A 12,335-nucleotide genomic window follows, 5' to 3' on the forward strand; every position below is an offset into this window, starting at 1 on the left:
AACTGGATATCATTAGAAAGCAAAAAAAAAAAAACCCAAGACCATTACCTCAACTGGATAGAGAGATGCCGTGTCGGAGGTTCCTCTCTTCGTGTTCCGAGAGACGACGGATACGGGATTGTCTGACATCACAATAACGGAATAGGGAAAAGAGATGCCTGGTTGCGCCTGTATTTTGTTTGGCAGTGCCACTGTGGTCTCTTCCCCTTTATCCAGCTTGACTACTTTTTTAAAGTTGTATTTATTGACTCTAACAGTAACAGTGGTAGAGGGGGAATGGGCAGTGATAATCAGCTGGAGATCTGGGTACCCAGTCTGGTAGTTGGTGTTCTGGATAAAGACAGTGACAAATTCTGTTCCTGGGACACCAGCCATGCAAAGGCCTGTAACAGAGAACAGTAGCCATTCAACAAACAAAAGGTACAAAAAATATGACAGTAAAGTATTGTGCCCATTGTGATGTCATCAATATCCCCTATACTCTGGTACAGCTATGGGACCTGGTATCCAGAATGCTTGGGACCTGGGATTTTCTAGATAAGGAGTCTTTCTGTAATTTGGATCTTCATACCTTAAAGGACCAGTAACATAAAATAAAAATGTAAAAAATTTGTTGGACAAATGAAACTTTAAAATCGCAAAACTCAGCGTTTTGCTTCCAATAAGGATTAATTATATCTTAGTTGGGATCAAGTACAAGTTACTGTTTTATTATTACAGAGAAAAAATAAATCATTTTTAAAATTTTTAATTATTTGATCAAAAAGGAATCTATGGGAGATGGCCTGCCCGTAATTTGGGGCTTTCTGGATAACAGATCCCATACCTGTACTGGTATTTGTGAGAGCAAGTGTCGTCATGAAAACCCAAATCGCTATCGTGAAACCGGTTAACCCACAGATTGTTCAGTAAATTAATGATCATATACGTTGATCCTAACATAGCAGGTTTATACAGAACATATCTGATACTTACTGTATCCGAGGCTCAGCAGGAAGAAGGAGCGGAGACAGGTCTTCACCCCCATTGCTGAAATAAACAGAAAACAAAAGTTATTATAATACTCATGTATTATAAGGTATAATGTACCCCCTACTGTAAATGATAAGGATATTAGAAGTCACTGAGGGGTTTGTTCTGTGACCATATAAAGGCACAAGTCTGCAGGCTGAGTTATACAGGGAACTCTGAGTATTACTCATGTATTATAAGGGATAATGTACCCCCTACTGTAAATGATAACGATATTAGAAGTCACTGAGGGGTTGTTCTGTGACCATATAAAGGCACAAGGCTACAGGCTGAGTTATACAGGGAACTCTGAGTATCACTCATGTATTATAAGGGATAATGTACACTCTACTGTAAATGATAAGGATATTAGAAGTCACTGAGGGGTTGTTCTGTGACTATATAAAGACACAAGGCTGCAGACTGAGTTATACAGGGAAATCTGAGTTTCACTAATGCATTATGATACTACTGTAAAGTACAAGAATATTATTATAAGGATATTAGTATGTACTGCCATACTACTTGGTCATGGTAAGAAACAAATATTAAAGGGATACTGTCATGGGAAAACATTTTTTTTCAAAATGAATCAGTTAATAGTGCTGCTCCAGCAGAATTCTGCACTGAAATCCATTTCTCAAAAGAGCAAACAGATTTTTTTATATTCAATTTTGAAATCTGACATTGGGCTAGACATTTTGTCAATTTCCCAGCTGCCCCTGTACTGGAATCAGTTATTTGAGTGTATAGTATAAATTGTATAGTATAAATTGTATAGTATAAATTGTATAGTATAAATTATAAAGTATAAATTGACTTTCCTTCTCCTTTAAGAATATTTCTGTATTTACATATATATTTAGATGCATACATAACTAACCTATTTGGACAAAAAATTTTAAATAAATTTTGGTTGGTCTTTTTGAATTTAAATTATATTATTAAATATTATTAATACATTTCCCTGATTTTATATTTTCTTGGAATATACACCATTTTTTTCTGGTCCCTTGAAAAACGTAAGATGGGGGTTCTACTTTATGTGTTATTTCTGCCAGAAAATCCTGCCAAACTCCCCACATTTCTTATAATAAACTTTCTTTTGAAGGAAGAAGAGGTGAGAGCTCTATTCACACCAACACAACTAACTTAATAATAATATTGCTAATATAAAACCCACAGAATCCATCAAACTGCGCTTTCATAGAACAGGAGAAACGCAAATAAACTCCACCCTCACAGGATAGTTTAACTTTGTATGAAAAAAACAACATTGAGACCAAAAGCTAACAATCCTTTGTTCCTTTGATGAATCATTGTAACAATATTTAACTTCAGGAATAGCCTTTTTTGCTAGAAAGTCACCTAATCTTTATGTATGCATCTACATATATCAGTAAATACAGATATATTCTTAAAGGAGAAGGAAAGTCAATTTATACTTTATACTATACAATTTATACTATATAATTTATACTATACAATTTATACTTTACAATTTATACTATACAATTTATACTATACAATTTATACTATACACTCAAATAACTGATTCCAGTACAAACATAATCTAACAAAATAACTGCCTTTTGCACAAATTCTGCATGTAGAGAGACATGATGTCTGGTGATTTAATAGAGTGAGCTCTAATACATCTTCTAGGCAAAAGGAGCCCCCCTATAAGATATATTGGATCTAACTGTCAGTGAATATCTGACACCCAACTGCTGCATGAAGACAGAATGAAGAGCAACAGATGCTGAGAGAGGGATAGTGAAGATAAACTTGATTATTTCCGAAAGGATGCAGAATATTTAATAGATTATATTTAAAAAACGTCTTATTTCAGTATGTTGAAGCTTAAGAATTTTGCGATAGTTCCCATTTAAGAATGATTTCCTTTTTCTCTGTAATAATAAAACAGCAGCTTGTACTTGATCCCAAATAAGATATAATTAATCCTTATTGGAGGCAAAACCAGCCTATTGGCTTTATTTAATGTTTACCCAATAGGCTGGTTTTGCCTCCAATAAGGATTAATTATATCTTATTTGGGATTAAGTACAAGCTACTGTTTTATTATTACACAGAAAAAGGAAATCATTTTTACAAATTAGGATTATTTGGATAAAATGGAGTTTATGGGAGACGGCCTTTCCGTAATTGGGAACTTTCTGGATAATGGGTTTCCGGATAACAGATCCCATACCTGTATTAGTAAAACAGGTCAACTTCTTGACATTTTGGGGGCATGAAAAATAATTTTGCTATGGGGCCCAGTAATATCTAGTTACGTCACTGATAATAATAATAATAAAAGCAAGAGCAATAAAAATCTATAAATAAACCTAAGTATTACTGGTAACCTATTTGTGTTGTCACCTTTTGTTGTAACCTTCGCACAAGAATTTCTATAAAAAAAAATATATACCGGTGTGAGACCGAATATCCAGAATGCCGGATCAGGGATCTTTCTGTAATTTGGATCTTGATACCTTAACTCTATTAGAAAATCATATAAACATTAAATTAACCCAATAGGCTGATTTTGTTTCCAATAAGGATTAATTATATCTTAGTTGGGATCAAGTACAAGCGACTGTTTTATTTTTACACAGAAAAATGAAATCATTTTCATAAATGTGGATTATTTGATAATAATGGAGCATATGGGAGACAGCCTTTCCGTAATTTGGAGTGTTCTGGATAATGGGTTTCCGGATAACGGATCCCATACCTGTACAAGTTACTGTTTTAAATGATCAATTTTAAATATTGATAAATATTTGGATAAAATGGAATCTATGGGAGACGGCCATCCTGTGATTTGATGCTTTCTGGATAACGGATCCCATAACTGTACCTATGACTAATTCATACAGAAGTAAAATAATAGAGAGCCCAAATAAAATCTCTGTTCTGTACAGGAATAAGAAGAATCTGCCCCAAATACAATGAATAATAGGAATAAATAGGTCGTTATTAAATAGAATTGATCCCAGTGGAATGAGTGTAACCAGTGCAACCCCTTCATTCCCAGGGAGGAGAGTAGGAGACTCCTTACCTGCTGGTGACTTCTCCTGCTCTGCTTCTCTCACCTGAGTTCCATACGGTTTTGTAAGCACAAAGCTTGGTTGCACGACACATGAAACCTGCACCACCAGTCTGTCCAGCAAGAAATAAGTAAGATCAGAGTAAGGAGGGTCTGGGAATGTGTGGGCAATCTAATATCCAGTTATACAAGTATCTCATGGCTGCCCTCCAGTCGCTGCTACAAGATGGGGGGGAGGTCATTACAAAATCAATAAATGACTATCGTGGGCGCAACTTTTTGTTTTTCTGCCCAAGGAACTGCTCATATTGTTACTCCCAAGTGCAAATGGCCCCAAACTGCAATCGGTTGCCCCAATGTCTGAGATGAGCGGCAGGACTATCATAGAAATAATCACAAACACAAATAACTGAGGGAAATATTTACACTTAAAAAAGTCGTACAGAGAAATACAACTAAAGGGATGTTCCAGTATCAGTTGAGTGAACATCAGATGGCAACCCATTGTGAGCCCAGAGATGCAGAAATTGGCATTACTATCATCTATCTATCTATTATCTATCTATCTATCTATCTCTATGTATTTATCATCTATCTCTCTCTATCTATCTATCTATCTATCTATCTATCTATCTATCTATCTATCATCTATCTATCTATCTATCTATCTATCTATCTATCTATCTATCATCTATCTCTCTCTCTCTCTCTCTCTCTCTCTATCTATCTATCTATCTATCTATCATCTATCTATCTATCTATCTATCTATCTATCATCTATCTATCTATCTCTCTATCTATCTATCTATCTATCTATCTATCTATCTATCTATCTATCATCTATCTCTCTCTCTCTCTCTCTATCTATCTATCTATCTATCTATCTATCTATCTATCTATCTATCTATCTATCTATCTATCTATCTATCTATCATCTATCTATCTCACTATCTATCTATCTATCTATCTATCTATCATCTATCTATCTATCTATCATCTATCTATCTATCTATCTATCTATCTATCTCTATCTATCTATCTATCTCTATGTATTTATCATCTATCTATTGATCAATCAATCAATCGTCTGTCTATTTATATATCATTAGTGATGGGCGAATTTATTCGCCAGGCGCGAATTCGCATATTCTCAAAAATGAGACGCCGGCGTTTTTTTTTTTATAAAATATGAGATAAATTCATATTTTAGTAAATAGCCCCCTAAGTAATAATCGCAACAATAGTATTAGAAATACTGGTGGAAGTAGTAGCAGCAGAAGTAATGGTAACAGTAAAAATAATAGAAGTACTCGTAGTAGTAGCAGAAGTAATGGTTTGAAGTTACAGTATAGTGGCGGTAGTAGCACTGGAAGTAGTCTTAATAGTAAGGTTAGTAGTAATAGAAGTAACAGTGGTAGTAGGAATATTAGTAGTAGTAGTAATAGAAGTAATAGTGATAGGAGTAGAAGTAGTAGTGGTATTAGTCATATAAAGAATACAAGAAGTAGTAGTACCAGTGGCCTATGTTAAATGGGCTTAACTGCACAGTGTTCCAACCATTTGCTATTTCTGATATTAGTAGTAGTAGTAATAATAATAGAAGAGGTATTGACAGGGGTAGAAGATGAACCAACATTAATAGCAGAAAAACTAATAGTAGCAGTAATAATAGCAGTAGAGGTAAAAGTGATAACAGGAGCTCTAATCATTGCAGCAGTAGAAGCAGTAGCTGTGGTAATACTAGTGGACTTAGCAACAGAAAGTAATAGTGATATTAGTAGTAATATAATACCTGTAGTTGTAACAGTGATGATTAATAGTATTAGTAATATTTGGGGATAAACATATAATTCTATATTAACAGAAAAGGCTGAAGCCCAGCGTGTATAAACTAGAATGTACTTCAACACCAACACTTCTAATGATAATAGTAAAAAGAAGGGCAGAATATGCAATTGGGGATTATTTTTACTATTCACAATTCTCATATAAAATCAAGGTGGCGCATTTTTCTGAGTTTATTCTACCAAAACCCTACACGCAGGTACCTTCTTGACTATTCATGGTATTTCCTAAGCAAATGTACTCAGATCATACATGTTTAGTAGTGGTTTAATAAATCATTTTTGCATATTCAATAGACACCTGGACACTTTAGCAAACAAAGGACCCAGGATCTGATGGAATTTTACGCCCCAGGACATTAAAAGCGCAATGCAGAGAGATTTGTGAACTGCCCTCATTTAAAAATCGATCCCGCTCTCAGCCTGACAGTCACAGGCCTGTTAGCCTGACATCTGTCATATCCAAATTTTTGCAAGGAGTATTAAGGCACAAGATAGTGGAAACCACTTCAAATGAAAATACTTTATGGCTATTTTATTAATGAATGATGTAGAGAATGGGGTACAAGAAAGCGATCAACTTCTTTTTCACCATTGTGTTTTTCCCCCTCGTTTGCAATTGACTATGAATAATTGCCCAGTCGCACAAAATGCGTAAGATTTAAGGATGCTCTTTTAATGATAATTCCTTATAAAATTTATTGAAAGTGGCCTTTTAGGATTCCTTGAGTGCCCACCTAGCTGAGGGTCTGGTGTCCATTATCTACTATGGACCAGTAATTTTTTTTTTTCGGGGGGGAGGGGGGGCTATAGGGTTGCATTTGATGGACAGTGTAAGTTTGTAATGTTAAATGAGAGAAAGGGAAATCTTGCTGATCTCTGTACAGAAAATAACTGCGCATGTACATGAGAAGGGGCCGGAGACCCTCAGGCTATTAAGATTATATTGCAAATTAATCCTTTTGTTCTGGGAGGCTTAGTGCACAACCCAAACACACAACAATCTCAGCATGACATTCTGTAATCCTGAAATGCCACATTCCACACTTCTGCTTTTGTAGTTCTGAAGTAACTATAATCCTCACCCAACCGGCTCCCAGGCGACCCGTTTGTCAGGTGCTTCTCGCTGAAACCTGCTACTCCGGGCTACTGATTATTATCATTGCTGTACAACTGCATTTATTGTATATATATTTAAATATAAAAGATACATTCAATTGTGCTTAGTACAGGGGAATACCTATGCTGCCATAGTTTTATGGGATCTCTCTGTACAGACTATAAGCAAACTTAGGAACTGTTCCTGCTGAATTGTGCTTAGTACAGAGGAATACCTATGCTGTCATACTTTTATGGGATCTCTCTGTGCAGACTATGAGCAAATTTAGGGGACTGTTCCTGCTGAATTGTGCTTAGTACAGGGGATACCTATGCTGCCATAGTTTTATGGGATCTCTCTGTACAGACTATGAGCAAACTTAGGGACTGTTCCTGCTGAATTGTGCTTAGTACAGGGAATACCTATGCTGCCATAGTTTAATGGGATCTCTCTGTACAGACTATGAGCAAACTTAGGGGCTGTTCCTGCTGAATTGTGCTTAGTACAGGGAATACCTATGCTGTCATACTTTTATGGGATCTCTCTGTACAGACTATGAGCAAATTTAGGGGACTGTTCCTGCTGAATTGTGCTTAGTACAGGGGAATACCTATGCTGCCATAGTTTTATGGGATCTCTCTGTACAGTCTATGAGCAAACTTAGGGACTGTTCCTGCTGAATTGTGCTTAGTACAGGGAATACCTATGCTGTCATACTTTTATGGGATCTCTCTGTACAGACTATGAGCAAATTTAGGGGACTGTTCCTGCTGAATTGTGCTTAGTACAGGGGAATACCTATGCTGCCATAGTTTTATGGGATCTCTCTGTACAGACTATGAGCAAACTTAGGGACTGTTCCTGCTGAATTGTGCTTAGTACAGGGAATACCTATGCTGCCATAGTTTAATGGGATCTCTCTGTACAGACTATGAGCAAACTTAGTGGACTGTTCCTGCTGAATTGTGCTTAGTACAGGGAATACCTATGCTGCCATAGTTTTATGGGATCTCTCTGTACAGACTATGACCAAACTTAGGGACTGTTCCTGCTGAATTGTGCTCAGTACAGGGAATACCTATGCTGCCATAGTTTTTGGGATCTCTCTGTACAGACTATGAGCAAATTTAGGGACTGTTCCTGCTGAATTGTGCTTAGTACAGGGAATACCTATGCTGCCATAGTTTTATGGGATCTCTCTGTACAGACTATGAGCAAATTTAGGGGACCTCTTGTAAAAAAAAAAGCCCCATAGAGCTTAAACTATAACACTTATTAACAGTCACTGGGCATGGGGAAACTAAATGGTTCAAATTTTTTCAAATGAAAAGTAGTTCAACTGACTTGAAACACTGACTGACATGTTATTGACCCTGAGAGCAGATATGTAAAAGCATAATTTGGTTGGCTCAAAGTCTCACCTTGGAGGGCATTAGGTGGCTACAGGGTGTTAATTACTGCTGTGTTGGCCTCAAACACAGTAGACGAGGAAACTGTTGGAAGGGTTACTGTCTGCTCTGCTCTCATTTCTCTACAGAAATAGGGATTGGTAGCAGTAGATAGGGACCTACAGGTAAAGTGTGGTATTCAGAGTATTCATAAAATATTTTTTGTTAAACTGTATTTGTTGTCTTGTATTCTTATTTATTACAGGTATGGGATCTGATATCTAGCGACCCATTATCCAGAAAGCTCTGAATTACAGGAAGGCCGTCTCCCATAGACTCCATTTTATCCAAATAATCCAAATTTTTAAAAACGATTTCCTTTTATTCTGTAATAATAAAACAGTAGCTTGTAATTGATCCCAACTAAGATATAATTAATCCTTATTGGAAGCAAAACCAGACTATTGGGTGTATTTCATGTTTAAATTATTTTTTAGTAGATCCAAATCTGGAAAACCTCAGGTCCCGAGCTTTTTGGATAACAGGTCCCATACCTGTATAATGTGATCTGGCACATAACACTGGTTGATACAGATACATTTGAACAGGTATGGGATCTGTTATCTGGAAACCCATTATCCAGAAAGTTCTGAATTACGGGAAGGCAGTCTCCCATAGACTCCATTTTAATCAAATAATTCACAATTTTAAAAATGATTTTCTTTTTCTCTGTAATAATAAAACAGTAGCTTGTACTTGATGGTGACTAAGCTGCATGAATCCATATTGGGGCAAAATAATTCAATTGGTTTTACTGGGTCCAATGATTGTTAGCAGCCTTTACAGAAAGATCCCTTAAACAGAAAACCCCAGGTCCCAAGCATTTCGGATAATAGATCCCATAACTGTAGTTTGGATTTGCTGTTCTGCTCTATAATATATGAATCATCAATGTACCTGTGGTCACATGTAACATGGGTTAGGGTTCATATGTAATATGTCACTTATGACTATTGTGTGTTGGGTTGGGTTGGGTTGGGTGTAGTAAGAGTTCTGAGCTCTGTAAACGATGAATGAGGATTGGTGGCTACGGTGCATTTATCATCTGTAATGTTGAATGACGATAATCCTTAGCAATGAAATCCAGCTGGTGGGGCTGCTTCTGGTACTGTGTGTGCCTAAACATAGATACTGTATTTGCAGAAATGTGGCACCACCCTAGGAAGGAGACCTTTTCACTTCTACTACTTCACTGCTGCACATGCCAAGCCAGTGGGAGAAATGTTACAATTAGTCATGTGGGGGTCAGGAAAAACTCAACCGTCAACCAACCCCAACCCTAACCTGCCCCCAACCGTAACCCACAAACTGTTGCCAATGTAGGACCTGCACCTACCTGTACCCACGTCTTCTTGCTCTGTACCATACTTCTGTACTCACATCTAGTTCCAAGACAGGGAATTTTTAGGAGCAGTGGAAGATAATATGTCCCCAGTCTCACCTGAACCCAACCCTAACCAGCAATGGTTGGCCGAATTTCAACCCAAAACTACTCAACCTTTGGGTTACAGCGGGTTTCGGGTCAACCCACACATCAAATTTCTCCTGTTTCGCCGAAAATTTTTCGAATTTCCCACAAAATTCGCGAAACAGTGGAAAATCGCGAAATCGCAGAGTTCATGCAAAAATCCGGAAATTCAAACGTTTTCACGAAAAAATTGTGAAATTTGAACGTTTTCACTAAAAAAAAATCTAGCAATTCGAACATTTTCACAAAAAAATGGAGCAATTTGAACGTTTTCACGAAAAAAATGGAGCAATTTGAAAGTTTTCACGAAAAAATGGAGCAATTTGAACGTCTTCAATAATTTTTTCACAAAACAATCTAGCAATTTGAACGTTTTCACAAAAAAAATCGAGCAATTCGAACATTTTCACAAAAAAATTGAGCAATTTGAACGTTTTCACGAAAAAAATGGAGCAATTTGAAAGTTTTCACGAAAAAATGGAGCAATTTGAACGTCTTCAATAATTTTTTCACAAAACAATCTAGCAATTTGAACGTTTTCACAAAAAAATCAAGCAATTTGAACGTGTTCACGAAAAAATTGAGCAATTCGAACATTTTCACGAAAAAATCTTGAAAATGGAAATTGACGCAGGAATTTATTTGCCCATCACTAATCACAAGGCACTCACTTTAAGTCTCCAGCAGCAGAGAGAGGTGAGTGTTTGCAGGTTTCCCCCTCTGATGTCTCCAATCTGGTCACCAGCCGACATATTTACATGGTAAATATGGCCTTGTCTCTCTGGCTTATCTTTTTTTAAATGGGTGGGAGTTTATCAGAGAAGCCACCAGCCAGGATACAAGTCTTGGACCTATTGGGCAGGTTAAAGGTTAGAAAAAGCCTTTGTGAGTGTTGGATCCCTGGGGAACCATTGAAATTGTCTTTGCCTACTGTTTGGCTCAGTAGTTGCATACAAATCTGAATTAAAACCGAAGGCCATTCTTATGCTGTCTTTGCATTTCCCAATTTTGGTTAACACCGTCACCATCCCCCACCACAATTTTTCACATACAACTGACTGGGAAGGGACTGCAGGTCTTTCTGACCACGGTTCTCCCTCATCTAGGCACCACAAGTCATTGTTTCATCTATAAACCAACTCCAATGGAATTCTGAAACTGACTCAGAAAATAAGTTCTCTCAAAGGAAAACAGACATGAATTTATTGCTACAAATAACAGTGTTGGAATCTTGTGGCCAGTATTACTGATTGGCTGATTAGCTCGTCCCTCCCGATCCACACCAGGCCCTGCCCCTCTATTTATAGACCCGCTCCCGACCTGCCCCACAGTGACGTCACAAATGGGGCAGGGGCGGGCGCAAGTCTATAAATTTCGGCACCGGAAGTGCTAGGTCATGGATGTGGAGAGCAGGAGAAGAGCTGGATCTGGACTTGCCCTTGACCCGAAGATTTTGTGTAGGAGTCAGCCCGAACCCGCCTGACCCAATCACTAGTGCAAAGTTTGATGTAAACTGTAGCACAACAGCCAATGAGCAGCTCTTGGCCTGCTGTATAAAACCAAGCTTGCTTACCTTTAAGAACCAATGACCACCCTTGAGACTCTTTGGGTGTGGCAACTGTTGGACATATTGAAACCATTCATGTAAAGTACAGAGAATTACCGAGTATTAACTTTTATCAATTCTATTAAAATCTGACAAAAATAGGCCGTTTGTAAACGTTCTTCTCTTGCTTCTGTAAATCTCTTTCTTCTAAGACTTGTGCAATGTGGTACCTGTGGCTGGCTCACTAAGAAAACACAATACAATCCTTCTTGCCAATGATCTGGTTCCACCAGGAAACAATTCAAATCCAGGAAATAAAAAAAAGGTCAACTCCATTCTTTCTGACAAATGTCTTTATAAAGGAACACAATGAAAGAATAAACAACTGCAATAACATGAGTGGGATTTGTTATTGTCTACAAGAGAACCATTAACTATACACACAAGGAAGGAGAATTCAATGGAAAACTGAACCATAACTTGTTATTTTTTGACTGAAAGGCAAAGGGGCAGATTCACTAAAGGGCGAAGTGACTAACGCTGGCGCAAATTCACCAGCGTGACGTCATTTCGTAACTTTGCCAATTCACTCACGTGGCGTAAATTCGCTAGCAAAGTGGACCTACTCTAGCGCTACTTCGCACCCTTACGCCAGGCGAAGTTGCGCTATGGCCAATGGGACGTAACTACGCTAATTCACTAACTTGCGCATTTTACTGAATGTTACCTCCTGCGCCAGACTTGCCTTCGCCACCTCAGACCAGGCGAAGTGCAATAGAGTAGATATCGCTTGCTTCAAAAAAATTCGAGATTTTTTCTAAGTCCCAAAAAACGCTGGCGTCTTTTCCTTTTTTAAGGGTGATA

The 12,335-nt window shown here is 37.5% G+C and overlaps 1 protein-coding gene across 1 annotated transcript in view; it reads right to left on the reverse strand.

The window, feature by feature from the left end:
- The window catches only part of LOC108696890 (IgGFc-binding protein), a 37,235-nt gene extending 25,670 nt beyond the window's left edge, over window positions 1–11,565 (reverse strand). Inside the window, exons 1-4 of the mRNA XM_041569098.1 lie at window positions 11,499–11,565; window positions 4,079–4,219; window positions 976–1,029; window positions 49–383 (exon numbers count right to left, since the gene is read on the reverse strand). Of these exons, the coding sequence (XP_041425032.1) occupies window positions 49–383; window positions 976–1,029; window positions 4,079–4,219; window positions 11,499–11,565 (597 nt within the window). The remainder of the gene's footprint in view (window positions 1–48; window positions 384–975; window positions 1,030–4,078; window positions 4,220–11,498) is intronic.
- Between the last annotated feature and the right edge of the window lie 770 nt (window positions 11,566–12,335).

This window comes from Xenopus laevis, chromosome 7L (assembly GCF_017654675.1).
Source record: "Xenopus laevis strain J_2021 chromosome 7L, Xenopus_laevis_v10.1, whole genome shotgun sequence".
Taxonomy (NCBI): Eukaryota; Metazoa; Chordata; class Amphibia; order Anura; family Pipidae; genus Xenopus; species Xenopus laevis.